The sequence below is a fragment of the Pseudophryne corroboree genome, chromosome 5 (genome assembly GCF_028390025.1).
Source record: "Pseudophryne corroboree isolate aPseCor3 chromosome 5, aPseCor3.hap2, whole genome shotgun sequence".
NCBI lineage: Eukaryota > Metazoa > Chordata > Amphibia > Anura > Myobatrachidae > Pseudophryne > Pseudophryne corroboree.
In genome coordinates, this window is record NC_086448.1 from 101,382,622 (window position 1) to 101,404,518 (window position 21,897).

General features: G+C 47.1%; 1 protein-coding gene across 7 annotated transcripts in view; it reads right to left on the minus strand.

Moving 5' to 3' along the window:
• The window catches only part of ADAM22 (ADAM metallopeptidase domain 22), a 500,813-nt gene that overhangs the window by 114,132 nt on the left and 364,784 nt on the right, over window positions 1–21,897 (minus strand). For all 7 annotated transcript variants that reach the window (XM_063921513.1, XM_063921518.1, XM_063921515.1 and 4 more), the window contains exons 12-14: window positions 12,916–13,000; window positions 11,499–11,589; window positions 10,355–10,406 (exon numbers count right to left, since the gene is read on the minus strand). In XM_063921513.1, coding sequence (XP_063777583.1) covers window positions 10,355–10,406; window positions 11,499–11,589; window positions 12,916–13,000 — 228 coding nt within the window. The remainder of the gene's footprint in view (window positions 1–10,354; window positions 10,407–11,498; window positions 11,590–12,915; window positions 13,001–21,897) is intronic.

The following is a 21,897-nucleotide window of genomic DNA, read 5'->3' on the forward strand; positions in this document are numbered from 1 at the left end:
GAGCCTTCCTCACAGCGGAGCTGAGCAGGAAAATGGCGCTGTGTGCTGAGGAGAATAAGCCCCGCCCCCTATTTCGGCGGGCTTTTCTCCCGGAGTTTTAGATATCTGGCATGGGTTAAATACATACATATAGCCTCAATGGCTATATGTGATGTATTCTTTTGCCATAAAGGTATTAAATATTGCTGCCCAGGGCGCCCCCAGCAGCGCCCTGCACCCTCCGTGACCGCTTGGTGTGAAGTGTGTGACAACAATGGCGCACAGCTGCAGTGCTGTGCGCTACCTTCATGAAGACTGAAGAGCCTTCTGCCGCCTGTTTCCGGACCTTCAATCTTCAGCATCTGTAAGGGGGGTCGGCGGCGCGGCTCCGGGACGAACCCCAGGGTGAGACCTGTGTTCCGACTCCCTCTGGAGCTAATGGTGTCCAGTAGCCTAAGAATCCAATCCATCCTGCACGCAAGTGAGTTGAAATTCTCTCCCCTAAGTCCCTCGATGCAGTGAGCCTGTTGCCAGCAGGACTCACTGAAAATAAAAAACCTAAAAACTTTTTCTAAGCAGCTCTTTAGGAGAGCCACCTAGATTGCACCCTGCTCGGACGGGCACAAAAACCTAACTGAGGCTTGGAGGAGGGTCATAGGGGGAGGAGCCAGTACACACCACCTAATCCTAAAGCTTTATTTTTGTGCCCTGTCTCCTGCGGAGCCGCTATTCCCCATGGTCCTGACGGAGTCCCCAGCATCCACTTAGGACGTTAGAGAAACAAAAGGACCAAAAGCAGTATACAATAGACGGGTCTGGGACTCCGGGTCGTCACCAATTGGCCGACACACCTTGGGTCGACATGGACAAAAGGTCAACATGAACAAGGTCGACATGTAAAAAGGTTGACGTGAGTTTTTTATGTTTTTTTGGTGTAGTTTTCTCCGTAATGTGACCGGGAACCCCAATTAGCGCACCGTGTCCCCTCGCATGGCTCGCCTCGCTCGACATGCTTCAGGCAAGATTACAATTCCCAATCGTAGTCCACGGAAATCATTAAGTATGGCAAAGTTTTAAAAAAATGGGGGGGGGGGGGAATTGTGAAAAACTCATGTCGACCTTTTTCCATGTCGACCGTGTTCATGTCGACCTTTTGTCAATGTTGGCCTATTTCAGGTGTCGACCTCAGGTGTGTCGACCAATTGGTGTCGATCAAAGTGGTGTGGACCTAATTGGTGTCGACCTGGAGTCCGGATACCCAATAGACAAGGCATCCTGAGAAGATACAAAGAGGATAGACAGAACACAGACTGAAAAAGAGGAAAGGAGGGAAAAACCGTGAGGAATGAGGGAAAAGAGGTGGAGGGGGATACAGTACATCCGGAAAGTATTCACAGCGCTTCATTTTTTCCACATTTTGATATGTTACAGCCTTATTCCAAAATGGACTAATTTTTCCCTCAAAATTCTACACACAATACCCCATAGTGACAACATGAAAAAAGTTTTTTTGAGATTTTTGCAAATTTATTAAAAATAATAAACTAAGAAATCACATGTACATAAGTATTCACAGCCTCTGCATGAAGCTCAAAATTGAGCTCAGGTGCATCCTGTTTCCACTGATCATCCTTGAGATGTTCCTATAGCTTGACTGGAGTCCAGCTGTGGTAAATTCAGTTGATTGGGCATGATTTGGAAAGGCACACACCTGTCTATATAAGGTCTTACACTTGTCAGGGCATGTCTGAGCACAAACCAAGCATGAAGTCAAAGGAATTGTCTGTAGACCTCCGAGACAGGATTGTCTCAAGGCACAAATCTGGGGAAGGGTACAGAACAATATCTGCTGCTTTGAAGGACCCAATGAGCACAGTGGCCTCCATCATCCATAAATGGAAGAAGTTCGGAACCACCAGGACTCTTCCTAGAGCTGGCCAGCCGTCTAAACTGAGCAATCGGGGGAGAAGGTCCCTAGTCAGGGAGGTGACCAAGAAACCGATGGTCACTCTGTCAGAGCTACACCATTCCTCTATGGAGAGAGGAGAACCTTCCAGAAAGACAACCATCTTTGCAGCAATCCACCAATCAGGCCTGTATGGTAGAGTGGCCAGACCGAAGCCACTCCTTAGTAAAAAGCACATGGCAGCCCGCCTGGAGTTTGACAAAATGCACCTGAAGGACTCTAAGACCATGAGAAACAAAATTCTCTGGTCTGATGAGACAAATATTGAACTCTTTGGCGTGAATGCCAGGCGTCATGTTTGGAGGAAACCAGGCACCGCTCATCACCAGGCCAATACCATCCCTACAGTAAAGCATGGTGGTGGCAGCATCATGCTGTGGGGATGTTTTTCAGCAGCAGGAACTGGGAGACTAGTCAAGATAGAGGGAAAGATGAATGCAGCAATGTACAAAAACATCCTGGATGAAAACCTGCTCCAGAGCGCACTTGACCTCAGACTGGGGCAACAGTTCATCTTCAGCAGGACAACGACCCTAAGCTCACAGCCAAGATATCAAAGGAGTGGATTCATGGCAATTCTTTGAATGTCCTTGAGTGGCCCAGCCAGAGCCCAGACTTGAATCCAATTGAACATCTCTGGAGAGATCTGAAAATGGCTGTGCACTGATGCTTCCCATCCAACCTGATGGAGCTTGAGAGGTTCTGCAAAAAGGAATGGGCGAAACTGCCAAAAGATAGGTGTGCCAAGCTTGTGGCATCATATTCAAAAAGACTTGAGGCTGTAATTGCTGCCAAAGGTGCATCAACAAAGTATTGAGCAAAGGCTGTGAATACTTATGTACATGTGATTTTTTTATTTATTTTTATTTTTAATAAATTTGCAAAAATCTCCCAAAAACTTTTTTCACGTTGTCATTATGGGGTATTGTGTGTAGAATTTTGAGGGAAAAATTAATTTATTCCATTTTGGAATATGGCTGTAACATAACAAAATGTAAAAAAAGTGAAGCGCTGTGAATACTTTCTGGATGCACTGTATATTACATTTTTAGGCAAAATGAGCACAGCATGTGTGGCTCAGGGTATGGTGTGTGGATGGGGCCTAATTTGTCTTGGCTACCAATAGGAAACATTGGGGCAGATGTATTAAGCCTGGAGAAGGGCTAAAGTAGTGATAAAGCAGTGATAAGTACAAGGTGATAATGCACCAGCCAGTCAGCTTTTCAAATCTGTAATGATTGGCTGGTGCGTTATCACCTTCCACTTATCACTTCTTTATCACTTCTCCAGGCTTAATACATCTGCCCACATTCCTGATAGGTTCGTTAAACATAAAAGAAAAATATTTTTTTATATTATAAAATGAAATCCTAAATTATATTATAAATTGAAATCCTTATTAAATAAGTGCAGAGAATAACAATATAGCCTATATAATAAAAGGCTAATGCTGCTCCTCACCTCTGTGGGGGAAATTCAAGTGTTTTGCGTGATAACAGCCACTTGATGGTGCCCAATGGAGCAATTCAAGTGTTGCTCCATTTGGGCGTGCACAGCATCTCCCCCCTACCTCCTCCCCATTTTATTTCTGTACCCCACCACCCCACTCTGCTGTTAAGTTTGTTTTTAAAAAAATAAGATTTTACTTACCGATAAATCTATTTCTCGTAGTCCGTAGTGGATGCTGGGGACTCCGTCAGGACCATGGGGATTAGCGGCTCCGCAGGAGACAGGGCACAAAACTAAAGCTTTAGGATCAGGTGGTGTGTACTGGCTCCTCCCCCTATGACCCTCCTCCAAGCCTCAGTTAGGATACTGTGCCCGGACGAGCGTACACAATAAGGAAGGATATTGAATCCCGGGTAAGACTCATACCAGCCACACCAATCACACCGTATAACTTGTGATCTAAACCCAGTTAACAGTATGACAAACGTAGGAGCCTCTGAACAGACGGCTCACAACAATAACAACCCGATTTTCTTGTAACAATAACTATGTACAAGTATTGCAGACAATCCGCACTTGGGATGGGCGCCCAGCATCCACTACGGACTACGAGAAATAGATTTATCGGTAAGTAAAATCTTATTTTCTCTGACGTCCTAAGTGGATGCTGGGGACTCCGTCAGGACCATGGGGATTATACCAAAGCTCCCAAACGGGCGGGAGAGTGCGGATGACTCTGCAGCACCGAGTGAGAGAACTCCAGGTCCTCCTCAGCCAGGGTGTGCCCCTGACCAAGTAGCAGCTCGGCAAAGTTGTAAAGCCGAGACCCCTCGGGCAGTCGCCCAAGATGAGCCCACCTTCTTTGTGGAATGGGCATTTATATATTTTGGCTGTGGCAGTCCTGCCACAGAATGTGCAAGCTGAATTGTACTACACATTCAACTAGCAATCGTCTGCTTAGAAGCAAGAGCACCCAGTTTTTTTGGGTGCATACAGGATAACAGCAAGTCAGTTTTCCTGACTCAAGCCGTCCTGGAAATCTATATTTTCAGGGCCCTGACAACATCTAGCAACTTGGAGTCCTCCAAGTCTCTAGTAGCCGCAGGTACCACAATAAGCTGGTTCAGATGAAACGCTGACACCACCTTAGGGAGAAACTGGGGACGAGTCCGCAGCTCTGCCCTGTCCGAATGGACAATCAGATATGGGCTTTTGTGAGACAAAGCCGCCAATTCTGACACTCGCCTGGCCGAGGCCAGGGCCAACATCATGGTCACTTTCCATGTGAGATATTTCAAATCCACAGATTTGAGCGGTTTAAACCAACGTGATTTGAGGAATCCCAGGACTACGTTGAGATCCCACAGTGCCACTGGAGGCACAAAAGGGGGTTGTATATGCTGTACTCCCTTGTCAAATTTCTGGACTTCAGGAACTGAAGCCAATTCTTCTGGAAGAAAATCGACAGGGCCGAAATTTGAACCTTAATGGACCCCAATTTGAGGCCCATAGACACTCCTGTTTGCAGGAAATGCAGGAATCGACCGAGTTGAAATTTCTTCGTGGGGCCTTCCTGGCCTCACACCACGCAACATATTTTCGCCACATGTGGTGATAATGTTGTGCGGTCACCTCCTTCCTGGCTTTGACCAGGGTAGGAATGACCTCTTCCGGAATGCCTTTTTCCCTTAGGATCCGGCGTTCAACCGCCATGCCGTCAAACGCAGCCGCGGTAAGTCTTGGAACAGACATGGTACTTGCTGAAGCAAGTCCCTTCTTATCGGCAGAGGCCCTGGGTCCTCTGTGAGCATCTCTTGAAGTTCCGGGTACCAAGTCCTTCTTGGCCCATCCGGAGCCACGAGTATAGTTCTTACTCCTCTACGTCTTATAATTCTCAGTACCTTTGGTATGATAAGCAGAGGAGGGAACACATACACCGACTGGTACACCCATGGTGTTACCAGAACGTCCACAGCTATTGCCTGAGGGTCTCTTGACCTGGCGCAATACCTGTCCAGTTTTTTGTTCAGGCGGGACGCCATCATGTCCACCTTTGGTCTTTCCCAACGGTGCACAATCATGTGGAAAAAACTTCTCGATGAAGTCCCCACTCTCCCGGGTGGAGGTCGTGCTGAGGAAGTCTGCTTCCCAGTTGTCCACTCCCGGAATGAAAACTGCTGACAGTGCTATCACATGATTTTCCGCCCAGCGAAGAATCCTTGCAGTTTCTGCCATTGTCCTCCTGCTTCTTGTGCCGCCCTGTCTGTTTACGTGGGCGACTGCCGTGATGTTGTCCCACTGGATCAATACCGGCTGACCTTGAAGCAGAGGTCTTGCTAAGCTTAGAGCATTGTAAATTGCTCTTAGCTCCAGTATATTTATGCGGAGAGAAGTCCCCAGACTTGATCACACTCCCTGGAAATTTTTTCCCTGTGTGACAGCTCCCCAGCCTTTCAAGCTGGAATCCGTGGTCACCAGGACCCAGTCCTGAATGCATAACTGTGGCCCTTTAGTAGATGAGCACTCTGCAGCCACCACAGAAGAGACACCCTTGTCCTTGGAGACAAGGTTATCCGCTGATGCATCTGAAGATGCGATCCGGACCATTTGTCCAGCAGATCCCACTGAAAAGTTCTTGCGTGAAATCTGCCGAATGGAATCGCTTCATAAGAAGCCACCATTTTTCCCAGGACCCTTGTGCAATGATGCACTGACACTTTTCCTGGTTTTTGGAGGTTCCTGACTAGCTCGGATAACTCCCTGGCTTTCTCCTCCGGGAGAAACACCTTTTTCTGGACTGTGTCCAGAATCATCCCTAGGGACAGCAGACGTGTAGTCGGAGACAGCTGCGATTTTGGAATATTTAGAATCCACCCGTGCTGTCGTAGAACTACTTGAGATAGTGCTACTCAGACCTCCAACTGTTCTCTGGACCTTGCCCTTATCAGGAGATCGTCCAAGTAAGGGATAATTAAGACGCCTTTTCTTTGAAGAAGAATCATCATTTCGGCCATTACCATGGTAAAGACCCGGGGTGCCGTGGACAATCCAAACGGCAGCGTCTGAAACTGATAGTGACAGTTTTGTACCACGAACCTGAGGTACCCTTTGTGAGAAGGGCAAATTTGGACATGGAGGTAAGCATCCTTGATGTCCAGGGACACCATATAGTCCCCTTCTTCCTGGTTCGCTATCACTGCTCTGAGTGACTCCATTTAGAATAGGTCTCACCTAGCCGTCTGGCTTCAGTACCACAATATAGTGTGGAATAATACCCCTTTACTTGTTGTAGGAGGGGTACTTTGATTATCACCTGCTGGGAATACAGCTTGTGAATTGTTTCCAATACTGCCTCCCTGTCGGAGGTAGACGTTGGTAAAGCAAACTTCAGGAACCTGCGAGGGGGAGACGTCTCGAATTTCCAATCTGTACCCCTGGGATACTACTTGTAGGATCCAGGGGTCCACTTGCGAGTGAGCCCACTGCGTGCTGAAACTCTTGAGACGACCCCCCACCGCACCTGTTTGTACGGCCCCAGCGTCATGCTGAGGACTTGGCAGAAGCGGTGGAAGGCTTCTGTTCCTGGGAATGGGCTGCCTGCTGCAGTCTTCTTCCCTTACCTCTATCCCTGGGCAGATATTATGGGGACGAAAGGACTGAGGCTGAAAAGACTATGTCTTTTTCTGCTGAGATGTGACTTGGGGTAAAAAAGGTGGATTTTCTAGCTGTTGCCGTGGCCACCAGGTCCGATGGACCGACCCCAAATAACTCCTCCCCTTTATACGGCAATACTTCCATGTGCCGTTTGGAATCTGCATCACCTGACCACTGTCGTGTCCATAAACATCGTCTGGCAGATATGGACATCGCACTTACTCTTGATGCCAGAGTTTCGCATATATAGAAATGCATCTTTTAAATGCTCTATAGTCAATAAAATACTGTCCCTGTCAAGGGTATCAATATTTCCAGTCAGGGAATCCGACCAAGCCACCCCACGCTGCCCATCCAGGCTGAGGCGATCGCTGGTCGCAGTATAACACCAGTATGTGTGTATATACTTTTTAGGATATTTTCCAACCTCCTATCAGTTGGCTGCTTGAGGGCGTCCGTATCTGGAGACGGTAACGCCACTTGTTTTTATAAGCGTGTGAGCGCCTTATCCACCCTAAGGTGTGTTTCCCAACGCGCCATAACTTCTGGCGGGAAAGGGTATACCGCCAATAATTTTCTATCGGGGGAAACCCACGCATCATCACACACTTCATTTAATTTATCTGATTCAGGAAAAACCACATGTAGTTTTTTCACACTCCACATAATACCCTTTTTTGTAGTACTTGTAGTATCAGAAATATGTAACATCTCCTTCATTGCCCTTAACAAGTAACGTGTGGCCCTAAAGGAAAATACGTTTGTTTCTTCACCGTCGACACTGGAGTCAGTGTCCGTGTCGACCGACTGAGGTAAAAGGACGTTTTAACGCCCCTGACGGTGTTTTAGACGCCTGGACAGGTACTAATTGGTTTGCCGGCCGTCTCATGTCGTCAACCGACCTTGCAGCGTGTTGACATTATCACGTAATTCCTTAAATAAGCCATCCATTCCGGTGTCGACTCCCTAGAGAGTGACATCACCATTACCGGCAATTGCTCCGCCTCCTCACCAACATCGTCCTCATACATGTCGACACACAAGTACCGACACACAGCACACACACAGGGAATGCTCTGATAGAGGACAGGACCCCACTAGCCCTTTGGGGAGACAGAGGGAGAGTTTGCCAGCACACACCAAAAACGCTATATTATACAGGGACAACCTTTATATAAGTGTTTTTCCCTTATAGCATTTTAATATATATATACATATCGCCAAATAAGTGCCCCCCCTCTCTGTTTTAACCCTGTTTCTGTAGTGCAGTGCAGGGGAGAGCCTGGGAGCCTTCCCACCAGCAATTCTGTGAGGGAAAATGGCGCTGTGTGCTGAGGAGAATAGGCCCCGCCCCCTTTTCGGCGGGCTTCTTCTCACGTTTTTCTGAGACCTGGCAGGGGTTAAATACATCCATATAGCCTCCAGGGGCTATATGTGATGTATTTTTAGCCAGAATAAGGTATTATACATTGCTGCCCAGGGCGCCCCCAGCAACGCCCTGCACCCTCCGTGACCGTTGGTGTGAAGTGTGTGACAACAATGGCGCACAGCTGCAGTGCTGTGCGCTACCTTCATGAAGACTGAAAAGCCTTCTGCCGCCGGTTTCTGGACCTTCAATCTTCAGCATCTGCAAGGGGGGTCGGCGGCGCGGCTCCGGGACGAACCCCAGGGTGAGACCTGTGTTCCGACTCCCTCTGGAGCTAATGGTGTCCAGTAGCCTAAGAAGCCAATCCATCCTGCACGCAGGTGAGTTGAACTTCTCTCCCCTAAGTCCCTCGATGCAGTGAGCCTGTTGCCAGCAGGACTCACTGAAAATAAGAAACCTAAAAACTTTTTCTAAGCAGCTCCTTAAGAGAGCCACCTAGATTGCACCCTGCTCGGACGGGCACAAAAACCTAACTGAGGCTTGGAGGAGGGTCATAGGGGGAGGAGCCAGTACACACCACCTGATCCTAAAGCTTTAGTTTTGTACCCTGTCTCCTGCGGAGCCGCTAATCCCCATGGTCCTGACGGAGTCCCCAGCATCCACTTAGGACGTCAGAGAAATATGTATTTTCAATTAATGGTCTTTTTCAAAGAGAAAAAAAGAAAATGACAAAGAAGAAATAAATGTGTTTATAATCTACCATATGATATGTTTGATTGACAGAATACTGTGGACTTTGTTCACGTTAAATACAGCTCAGTGTTAAGGTGGCCACACCCGACACAATATTTTAAACGATGTGGGCGTTTCCAACTGCTCAGAACACCACAATGTTTAAAAAGTGCCATTCGTGGGCATGATAAATACACAGAGGCAAGCACCCGCGGGTCATTTGTCGCCTCCTTAGTTCCCTTCAACATGCAGAAGGATCTGAGAAGGTGGTGAATGATGCCATGCTGCCCCCCCACCCCGAGATGGTATAGAATGTGAGGTAAACCAAAGTGTGATTTCCATAATTATTACATTACTAAATATGTTTTACACATCAAATCCCTCCTGCTGTTATATGCGCTGTATGCTGTATGCAGCACAGAGAAGGGTATTCAATTAGGGCCATTTTGCCTAAAAACAAAATCAGGCAACACCAATAAATCAGGTAACACTATAAAATTACTTGTATATTGGTTCATAATTGATAGTTCAAACAATAAAGCACTCGACAGTCACTGTCTTATAAAGCCATGGTAAGTAAACCTGTATAACTGAAATGTATGTTTGTGCGCGCACATTTGATATATCATGTTTGTACAATAACTATTTTGTCATTCGCCGGTATATAATGATTCAAAAACATTCACATTCTTTATCCATAGTCTTCCATGATACAGTGAGGCTACTTGTCTTAATATTGGCTCTATACTGTACAACCAGGAAAACTTTGAAAGTAAACTGATCATTGGATAGTTGCCAAGAGATCTGATTGGATGATCACTGTGATTATTGCCTTTTAATCATCACAGTGGTTTATGTACTTTAACACTGTCCACAGATCCGGCTATGTGTTTCAGACATTAGGGTATAATTGTGTGTAATAATAAACATTTATTGTGTCCAAAAAGTACCGCAAGAAAACATTATGAGAGATTGTATTGTAGGATGTCTTTGTCACCGGGAGGATAATTACGTGAGACATGAAACCATATATAATAAAAAGACTAACGCTGCTCCTCACCTCTACGGGGGAAATTTAAAATGGCGCCTGACGGAGCAATTCAAGCGTTGCTCCGTTCGGGTGCCACAGCCGCGGCGCTGACATTACTGTTATGTTGTTCCGTCATTAAAAGAAACAATTGTTGACATAAAATAATTTACAATCTTACCCAATGTCTTCCATGATACAGCCAGACCATTTGTCTTCACAAGTGCACTCCCCTGTAATACCAAGCAATAAAACGTACCGTAATACAGCACTATTGTATTTTATGTTTTCCTGCTACAATGTACACCTCAATAACCATACGCAAGTCAACTCTGGAGTTGAATAAGCAACTATAGTCATACTTCAGAGAGATGTAACTTTTGCTCATGTCCCAACTGGTGGAACATAAAGAATTACCCAAGTAGGTTGGCATTATAGCAATGTGTTTGCATCCATACCGATGTTCTAGTGCATTGGCACTTATAGCCACCTACAAAATGTCCCAGAGATTTGGAAGGTATATCTTTGACACAAACTGGCATGCCCCAGTGGATTAAGGGGGTTATTCAGGTTTGTTAGCAAACTAAAACAGCACACTAATGGGCAAAACCATGTTGCACTGCGGGGGGGAGGGGTAAGTGGTAACATGTGCAGAGATTAGATATGGGTGGGGGGTGTTCAAAATGAAATCTAAATTTCAGTGTAGAAAATAAACAGCCAGTATTTACCATGCACATAAACAATATAACCCACTGAAATCTGACTCTCTTTGCACATGTTACATCTGCCCCACCTACAGTGTAACATGGTTTTGCCCAATTACTAACTTTTTTGGTTTGCTAACAACTCTGAATAGCCCCCTAAAGCCGTAAGTCATTACGCTATTAAAAACTCAGTGGAAGGATTCAGGAGGATTTGTAAAACCCTTGAAATGTACATTTCTTGTAGATATACTGTATACTTTGTGGACACCGGTTACTCTTACAGGAGGGGATAATGTTCTCAGATACCCAACATTTTCCCTAGTACAAATAGTGGTAAGTCAGTATATACCGCTTTACCATTTATCCCCCAGGCTAGGCAGCAACTATCCTTTTCCCAAAGAAGAAGCCCTTGCTCTATAGGAGCTTGTCACCCCGAGAATTGGACTTGTCCCTCTTCTTCTTTGGTTACTGGTGTGACTGGTTCCTGCGGGTTATAGACGTATATTTGTCTGTGCTCTAGTTATTATAACTGCCCCCTGCATCAGCGGTGAATGCTGTATTGCTATCCAGGCCGGTGGGCTGTGCATTATGTAAGTAGTGCATTTACAGTAGGTTACATACCCCTCATTACTTTCTTTTTATCCGAGAAAATGCCCAAGTTATGGGCTAGGGACTGTGCCAGGGTGACCGCCAAGACATCCGACCTGCCAAACTAGGGAAGAAGAGAAGGACAATTGTTAGTGATTGTGTAACAAGTAAAAATCTTAAGCCTGATTCACGTGTAGCCGCTCAGGACTGTATTAACCAAATGCAAGACCGGGGCAACACAGACAGGAGGCAGAAAATAACGTTTCCTCTTTTTTATTTTATTTCTTTTCATTGCTTTTTATTTATTCCACTTTTTTGCCAGCTGTGAAAATAATGTATAAAAAACACTTTAGTTAATAAAGAAAGTTAAAATGTTTTGATAAAGGGTTAACATTTGGTTACCCTACTGCCTGTAGAGGCTAACTTCTATTCATGGTGTGTCTGACTATGGTGAAGTCACTATTGTATTCCCTATTCACCTCCTCTGATCAGAGTGGCCCAGATTTATCAAGCCTTGGAGAGTGATAAATTGCACTGTGATAAAGTTCCAACAAATCAGCTCCAGCCTGTAACATGGCAGTTAGGAGCTGATTGCTTGGTACTTTATCACTGTGCAATTTATCACTCTCCAAGGCTTGATAAATCTGGACCAGTGTTTCTTGCTTTTTATCAGATCACAGTAGCGGGAGATGAGGTAGCTGATTTGTATTATCATATGGTTATATTAATGAGGATGGGGCTGCAGGGGACAGGAGCAATTTTATGGTGTGAAGAGGGGAACAGGGAGACCCAAAAGCAGTATTGAGGCCCCTGTTATACTGACACATGTAGATTGTAGAGCAGGTTCACACATCCAACTTCTTATTAATGGTGCACGGGCTGAGGGTAATTTGATGAAATGGCAGGTGCCACTAACCCATCTCAGGGATATGTATAAAAGTGATTGGACAGGAGCTGCTAGCGCCCAATCACATGACCACATAATAGGGAGAGTGCCATAGCTGTCAGATGCACTACTCCAGAACGATCTAGAATGCATATATTAACTTACCTAGTTTTTAATTTAATATTTCTGTACTGATAAACAGAATTGTGCAAATGTCTGAGAAATTTTTTATTTAAGAATTATAACACGGCAAACTAAATTTAGCATCCTACTAATACCTACAATAGTTTGCCACTGTTTCACTACAGTCCTTGACTGATATTTAATTATATTTATCTGAATAACGATAGCACCGCCTCCATTCCCGCAAATAAATCCAAGTGAATTAAAAATAAAGGTATTTATAGCAGAATAACTCGGACCCTGATTACGGTGCTAAGATGCATAGGAAAATACAGGGAGAATAATTAGTGGTTTGTGCTGACTGTACGCTGTATATAGCTAGATACTGACGAAGGTGACTAGAAAACAGAACACAATGGTAACAATACGACAAGCGCCTACCTCATTTACACCACCCCCTTTCTGTAGGGAGCACACTCCGCCAATGTATGCCGCGCCGCTCCTGCTACTTTCAAACTGACTCCCCCTTAAAGAATGGATCACATAATAGTAATGACTGAAAAGATTTACATAACAACAGATGCAAAATGGATCTACGCCAATCAGAGCATATAGGCAAGCCTGCATAAGTGGTTACACAGATATTATAAGATTTTACTTACCGGTAAATCTATTTCTCGTAGTCCGTAGAGGATGCTGGGGACTCCGTAAGGACCATGGGGATAGACGGGCTCCGCAGGAGACATGGGCACTTTAAGAAAGAATTTAGTTCCTGGTGTGCACTGGCTCCTCCCTCTATGCCCCTCCTCCAGACCTCAGTTAGAGAAACTATGCCCAGAGGAGATGGACAGTACAAGGAAAGGATTTTGGTAATCCAGGGCAAGATTCCTACCAGCCACACCAATTACACCGTATAACTTGTGATAACAACCCAGTTAACAGCATGACAAATAACATAGCATCAGTTCATGCCCGATGCAACAATAACGTAACCCTTATTGAAGCAATAACTATATACAAGTATTGCAGAAGAAGTCCGCACTTGGGACGGGCGCCCAGCATCCTCTACGGACTACGAGAAATAGATTTACCGGTAAGTAAAATCTTATTTTCTCTAACGTCCTAGAGGATGCTGGGGACTCCGTAAGGACCATGGGGATTATACCAAAGCTCCCAAACGGGCGGGAGAGTGTGGATGACTCTGCAGCACCGACTGAGCAAACATGAGGTCCTCCTCAGCCAGGGTATCAAACTTAGTGAATTTTGCAAAGGTGTTTGAACCCGACCAAGTAGCAGCTCGACACAGCTGTAGTGCCGAGACCCCTCGGGCAGCCGCCCAAGAAGAGCCCACTTTCCTAGTGGAATGGGCTTTAAACGATTTAGGTAATGGCAATCCTGCCATAGAATGCGCTTGCTGAATCGTGTTACAGATCCAGCGAGCAATAGTCTGCTTTGAAGCAGGGCCGCCAAGTTTGTTGGCTGCATACAGAACAAACAGTGCTTCTGTTTTCCGGACTCTTGCCGTCCTGGCTACATAAATTTTCAAAGCCCTGACCACATCAAGGGACTCGGAATCCTCTAAGTCCCGTGTAGCCACAGGCACCACAATAGGTTGGTTCATGTGAAAGGATGAAACCACTTTTGGCAGGAACTGAGGACGTGTCCGCAATTCCGCTCTATCCATATGGAAAACCAGATAGGGGCTTTTATGTGACAAAGCCGCTAATTCCGACACTCGCCTGGCCAAAGCCAGGGCTAATAACATGACCACCTTCCACGTGAGATATTTCAACTCCACCGTCTTAAGTGGTTCAAACCAGTGTGACTTTAGAAAACTTAACACCACATTAAGGTCCCAAGGCGCCACCGGAGGCACAAAAGGAGGCTGAATATGCAGTACTCCCTTTACAAAAATCTGAACTTCTGGGAGAGAAGCCAATTCTTTTTGAAAGAAAATGGATAGGGCCGAAATCTGGACCTTAATGGAGCCTAATTTAAGGCCCAAATCCACTCCAGTTTGCAGGAAGTGAAGGAAACGGCCCAGATGGAATTCTTCCGTAGGAGCATTCTTGGTCTCACACCAAGAAACATATCTACGCCATATACGGTGATAATGTTTTGCTGTTACTTCCTTCCTAGCCTTTATCAGTGTAGGGATAACTTCAACCGGAATGCCTTTTTCTGCTAGGATCCGGCGTTCAACCGCCATGCCGTCAAACGCAGCCGCGGTAAGTCTTGGAACAGACAGGGTCCCTGTTGCAACAGGTCCTGTCTTAGAGGAAGAGGCCACGGATCTTCTGTGAGCATTTCTTGCAGATCTGGATACCAAGTCCGTCGTGGCCAATCTGGAACAATGAGGATTGTTCTCACTCCTTTTCTTCTTATCATCCTCAACACCTTGGGTATGAGAGGAAGAGGAGGAAATACACAGACTGACCGGAACACCCACAGTGTCACTAGGGCGTCTACCGCTATTGCCTGAGGGTCTCTGGACCTGGCGCACCTCTGTAGCTTTTTGTTGAGGCGGGACGCCATCATGTCTATCTGTGGCAGTTCCCACCGACTCACAATCTGTGCGAAGACTTCTGGATGAAGTCCCCACTCTCCCTGGTGTAGATCGTGTCTGCTGAGGAAGTCTGCTCCCCAGCTGTCCACTCCCGGAATGAACACTGCTGACAGTGCACTTACATGATTCTCCGCCCAGCGAAGAATTCTGGTGGCTTCCGCCATTGCCACTCTGCTCCTTGTGCCGCCTTGGCGGTTTACATGAGCCACTGCAGTGATGTTGTCTGACTGGATCAGAACTGGTTGGTCGCGAAGTAAGGTCTCCGCTTGACGTAGGGCGTTGTATATGGCCCTTAGTTCCAGGATGTTGATGTGAAGACAAGTCTCTTGACTTGACCAAAGACCTTGGAAATTTCTTCCCTGCGTGACTGCTCCCCAACCTCGGAGGCTTGCGTCCGTGGTCACCAGGATCCAATCCTGAATGCCGAATCTGCGGCCCTCGAGAAGGTGAGCACTCTGCAGCCACCACAGGAGTGATCAACCGATGCATCTGTAGATGTGACCCGGACCACTTGTCCAGCAGATCCCATTGGAAAGTCCTCGCATGGAACCTGCCAAAGGGAATGGCCTCGTATGACGCCACCATCTTTCCCAGGACTCGAGTGCAATGATGCACTGACACCTGTCTTGATTTTAAAAGGTTCCTGACCAGAGTCATAAGCTCCTGGGCTTTTTCTATCGGAAGATAAACCCTTTTCTGGGTCGTGTCCAGAATCATGCCCAAGAAAGGCAGACGAGTCGTAGGAACCAACTGCGACTTTGGAATATTGAGAATCCAGCCGTGTTGCTGTAACACTTTCAGTGAAAGAGATACGCTGTTCAGCAACTGCTCTCTTGATCTCGCTTTTATGAGGAGATCGTCCAAGTACGGGATAATTGTGACACCTTGCTTGCGCAGGAGCACCATCATTTCCGCCATTACCTTGGTGAAAATCCTCGGGGCCGTTGAGAGACCAAACGGCAACGTCTGAAATTGGTAATGACAGTCCTGTACCGCAAATCTTAGGTACGCCTGATGAGGTGGATAAATGGGGACATGAAGGTACGCATCCTTTATGTCCAGTGACACCATAAAATCCCCCCCTTCCAGGCTTGCGATGACCGCTCTTAGCGATTCCATCTTGAAATTGAACCTTTTCAAGTATAGGTTCAGAGATTTTAAATTCAATATGGGTCTGACCGAACCGTCCGGCTTCGGAACTACAAACATGGTCGAATAATAACCCCTTCCCTGTTGAAGGAGGGGAACCTTGACCACCACCTGCTGAAGATACAATTTTTGTATTGCATTTAACACTAGCTCCCTCTCTAGGGGGGAAGCTGGTAGGGCCGATTTGAAATACCGGCGAGGAGGCACCTCTTTGAATTCCAGCTTGTAACCCTGAGACACAATTTCTATTGCCCAGGGATCCACCTGGGAGTGAACCCACATGTGGCTGAAATTCCGAAGATGCGCCCCCACTGGGCCCGACTCCGCCAGTGGAGCCCCAGTGTCATGCGGTGTATTTTGCAGAGGCCGGGGAGGACTTCTGTTCCTGGGAACTAGCTGTGTCGTGCAGCTTCTTTCCTCTGCCCCTACCTCTGGCAAGAAAGGACGCACCTCGGACTTTCTTGTTTCTTTGTGAATGAAAGGACTGCATTTGATAATGCGTTGCTCTCTTAGGCTGTGAGGAAACATAAGGCAAAAAATTTGACTTTCCAGCTGTAGCTGTGGAGACCAGGTCCGAGAGATCTTCTCCAAACAATTCCTCACCCCTGTAAGGTAAAACCTCCATATGCCTTTTTGAGTCGGCATCGCCTGTCTATTGCCGAGTCCACAGGACCCTTCTGGCAGAGATCGACATAGCGTTTATTCTAGAACCCAGTAGACTAATGTCTCTTTGAGCATCTCTCATATGAAGGACAGCGTCTTTAATATGCCCCAGGGTCAATAAAACAGTATCCTTATCTAGGGTATCAATCTCCTCTGATAAGGTATCTGTCCATGCCGCCACCGCACTACAGACCCAGGCCGACGCGATTGCTGGTCTGAGTAAGGTACCTGAATGTGTATAAATGGACTTCAGGGTACCCTCCTGTTTGCGATCAGCAGCATCTTTGAGGGTAGCCGTATCCTGGGACGGCAGGGCTACCTTTTTGGATAAGCGTGTTAAAGCTTTGTCCACCCTAGGGGAGGATTCCCATCGTAACCTACCCGTTGGCAGGAAAGGATACGCCATAAGAATCCGTTTGGAAATCTGCAGTTTTTTATCTGGAGATTCCCAAGCTTTTTCACATAACTCATTCAGTTCGTGTGAGGGGGGAAAAGTTACCTCAGGCTTCTTTCCCTTATACATATACACCCTCGTGTCAGGGACAGGGGTTTCCTCTGTGATGTGCAAAACATCCTTTATCGCTATAATCATATATCGAAGGGATTTAGCCAATTTTGGCTGTAACTTTGCCTCATCGTAATCGACACTGGAGTCAGAATCCATGTCGGTATCTGTGTCAACAATTTGGGATAGTGGGCGCTTATGAGACCCTGACGGTCCCTGCGACATAGGATCAGGCACGGGTTGAGACCCTGACTGTCCCAATGCATCAGCTTTGTCTAATCTTTTATGCAAGGAATTAACATTATCATTTAAAACCTTCCACATATCCATCCAATCAGGTGTCGGCGCCGTCAGCGGAGACACCACATTCATTTGTTCCTGCTCCTCTCCCACATAGCCTTCCTCATCAGACATGTCGACACAAGCGTACCGACACACCACACACACACAGGGAATGTCCTTTCTGAAGACAGTTCCCCCACGAGGCCCTTTGGAGAGACAGAGAGAGAGTATGCCAGCACACACCCCAGCGCTATATAACCCAGGAATAACACAGTAACTGCTGTTTATATCTTTTTTGCGCCTAATTATGTGCCCCCCCTCTCTTTTCAACCCTCTTCTACCGTGTATCAGCAGGGGAGAGCCTGGGGAGCTTCCTCTCAGCGGTGCTGTGGAGAAAAAATGGCGCTGGTGAGTGCTGAGGTAGAAGCCCCACCCCCTCGGCGGCGGGCTTCTGTCCCGCTTAAATTGTAATTTTTTTGGCGGGGGCTCATACATATATACAGTGCCCAGCTGTATATATGTGGTCTTTTACCAATATGAGGTCCCAAATGCTGCCCAGGGTGCCCCCCCTGCGCCCTGCACCCTTACAGTGACAGGAGTATGTGAGGTGTGTGGAGCAATGGCGCACAGCTGCAGTGCTGTGCGTTACCTCCAGTGAATATCACGAAGTCTTCTGCCGCCTGTGAAGTCTTCTTGCTTCTCATACTCACCCGGCTTCTGTCTTCCGGCTCTGCGAGGGGGACGGCGGCGCGGCTCTGGGACGGACGGCGAGGGTGAGATCCTGCGTACCGATCCCTCTGGAGCTAATGGTGTCCAGTAGCCTAAGAAGCAGGACCTAGCTTCAGAGAGTAGGGCTGCTTCTCTCCCCTCAGTCCCACGATGCAGGGAGTCTGTTGCCAGCAGAACTCCCTGAAAATAAAAAACCTAACAAATACTTTCTATCAGCAAACTCAGGAGAGCTCACTGAAAAGCACCCAGCTCCTCTGGGCACAGTATCAAACTGAGGTCTGGAGGAGGGGCATGGAGGGAGGAGCCAGTGCACACCAGGAACTAAATTCTTTCTTAAAGTGCCCATGTCTCCTGCGGATCCCATCTATCCCCATGGTCCTTACGGAGTCCCCAGCATCCTCTAGGAAGTTAGAGAAAAAGAGATTTCACTATCACAAATGTTGTCATACAGTTGTTAGATTAGAACACTTTATTAAGACAAAATCATGTACAAACAGATGTTACCGGATGACTAAAGCCCCCCTTTTTTTAGTAATAGGGATATTTAACAAATGCTGAACGCAGGAGATAATAAGAATTTACTTACCGATAATTCTATTTCTCATAGTCCGTAGTGGATGCTGGGAACTCCGTAAGGACCATGGGGAATAGCGGCTCCGCAGGAGACTGGGCACAAAAAGTAAAAGCTTTAGACTAGCTGGTGTGCACTGGCTCCTCCCCCTATGACCCTCCTCCAAGCCTCAGTTAAGATACTGTGCCCGGACGAGCGTACATAATAAGGAAGGATCTTGAATCCCGGGTAAGACTCATACCAGCCACACCAATCACACCGTACAACTCGTGATCTGAACCCAGTTAACAGTATGATAACCGTAGGAGCCTCTGAAAAGATGGCTTCCAACAATAAACAACCCGATTTGTTTGTAACTATATACAAGTATTGCAGACAATCCGCACTTGGGATGGGCGCCCAGCATCCACTACGGACTATGAGAAATAGAATTATCGGTAAGTAAATTCTTATTTTCTCTGACGTCCTAGTGGATGCTGGGAACTCCGTAAGGACCATGGGGATTATACCAAAGCTCCCAAACGGGCGGGAGAGTGCGGATGACTCTGCAGCACCGAATGAGAGAACTCCAGGTCCTCCTCAGCCAGGGTATCAAATTTGTAGAACTTAGCAAACGTGTTTGCCCCTGACCAAGTAGCTGCTCGGCAAAGTTGTAAAGCCGAGACCCCTCGGGCAGCCGCCCAAGATGAGCCCACCTTCCTTGTGGAATGGGCTTTTACAGATTTTGGCTGTGGCAGGCCTGCCACAGAATGTGCAAGTTGAATTGTACTACAAATCCAACGAGCAATCGTCTGCTTAGAAGCAGGAGCACCCAGCTTGTTGGGTGCATACAGTATAAACAGCGAGTCAGATTTTCTGACTCCAGCCGTCCTGGAAACATATATTTTCAGGGCCCTGACTACGTCCAGCAACTTGGAGTCCTCCAAGTCCCTAGTAGCCACAGGTACCACAATAGGTTGATTCATGTGAAACGCTGAAACCACCTTAGGGAGAAATTGAGGACGAGTCCTCAATTCCGCCCTATCCGAATGAACTATCAGGTAAGGGCTTTTATAGGATAAAGCCGCCAATTCTGATACGCGCCTGGCTGAAGCCAGAGCCAACAGCATTACCACTTTCCATGTGAGATATTTCAAATCCACTGTGGCAAGTGGTTCAAACCAATGTGATTTTAGGAACCCTAAAACTATATTGAGATCCCAAGGTGCCACTGGGGGCACAAAAGGAGGCTGTATATGCAGTACCCCTTTGACAAACGTCTGAACTTCAGGCAGTGAAGCCAGTTCTTTCTGGAAGAAGATCGACAGGGCCGAAATTTGAACCTTAATGGATCCTAATTTTAGGCCCATAGACAATCCTGCTTGCAGGAAATGTAGGAAACGACCCAGTTGAAATTCCTCCGTAGGGGCCTTCTTGGCCTCACACCACGCAACATATTTTCGCCAAATGCGATGATAATGTTTTGCAGTTACATCCTTCCTGGCCTTGATCAGGGTAGGGATGACTTCATCTGGAATGCCTTTTTCCTTCAGGATCCGGCGTTCAACCGCCATGCCGTCAAACGCAGCCGCGGTAAGTCTTGGAACAGACAAGGTCCCTGCTGGAGCAGGTCCTTCCTGAGAAGTAGAGGCCACGGGTCCTCCGTGAGCATCTCTTGCAGTTCCGGGTACCAAGTTCTTCTTGGCCAATCCGGAGCCACGAGTATCGTTCTTACTCCTCTCCTTCTTATGATTCTCAGTACTTTTGGTATGAGAGGAAGAGGAGGGAACACATATACCGACTGGAACACCCACGGAGTTACCAGAGCGTCCACCGCTATTGCCTGAGGGTCCCTTGACCTGGCGCAATATCTGTCCAGTTTCTTGTTGAGACGGGACGCCATCATGTCCACCTTTGGTTTTTCCCAACGGTTTACAATCACTTGGAAGACTTCTGGATGAAGTCCCCACTCCCCTGGGTGGAGGTCGTGTCTGCTGAGGAAGTCTGCTTCCCAGTTGTCCACCCCCGGAATGAACACTGCTGACAGTGCTATCACATGATTTTCCGCCCAGCGGAGAATCCTTGCAGCTTCTGCCATTGCCCTCCTGCTTCTTGTGCCGCCCTGTCTGTTTACGTGGGCGACAGCCGTGATGTTGTCCGACTGGATCAATACCGGTTGACCCTGAAGCAGAGGCCTTGCTTGACTTAGGGCATTGTAAATGGCCCTTAGCTCTAGGATATTTATGTGAAGAGACGTTTCCATGCTTGACCACAAGCCCTGGAAATTTCTTCCCTGAGTGACTGCTCCCCAGCCTCTCAGGCTGGCATCCGTGGTTACCAGCATCCAATCCTGAATGCCGAATCTGCGGCCCTCGAGAAGATGAGCCTTCTGTAACCACCACAGGAGAGATACCCTTGTCCTTGGAGATAGGGTTATCCGCTGATGCATCTGAAGATGCGATCCGGACCATTTGTCCAGCAGATCCCACTGAAAAGTTCTTGCATGGAATCTTCCGAATGGAATCGCTTCGTAAGAAGACACCATTTTTCCCAGGACTCTCGTGCACTGATGCACTGACACTTGTCCTGGTTTTAGGAGGTTCCTGACTAACTCGGATAACTCCCTGGCCTTCTCCTCCGGGAGAAACACCTTTTTCTGGACTGTGTCCAGAATCATCCCTAGGAACAGTAGACGTGTTGTTGGAATCAGCTGTGATTTTGGGATATTTAGAATCCACCCGTGCTGACGTAGCACTACCTGAGATAGTGCTACTCCGACCTCTAACTGTACCCTGGACCTTGCCCTTATCAGGAGATCGTCCAAGTAAGGGATAATTAATACGCCTTTTCTTCGAAGAAGAATCATCATTTCGGCCATTACCTTGGTAAAGACCCGTGGTGCCGTGGACAATCCAAACGGCAGCGTCTGAAACTGATAATGACAGGTTTGTATCACAAACCTGAGGTACCCTTGGTGAG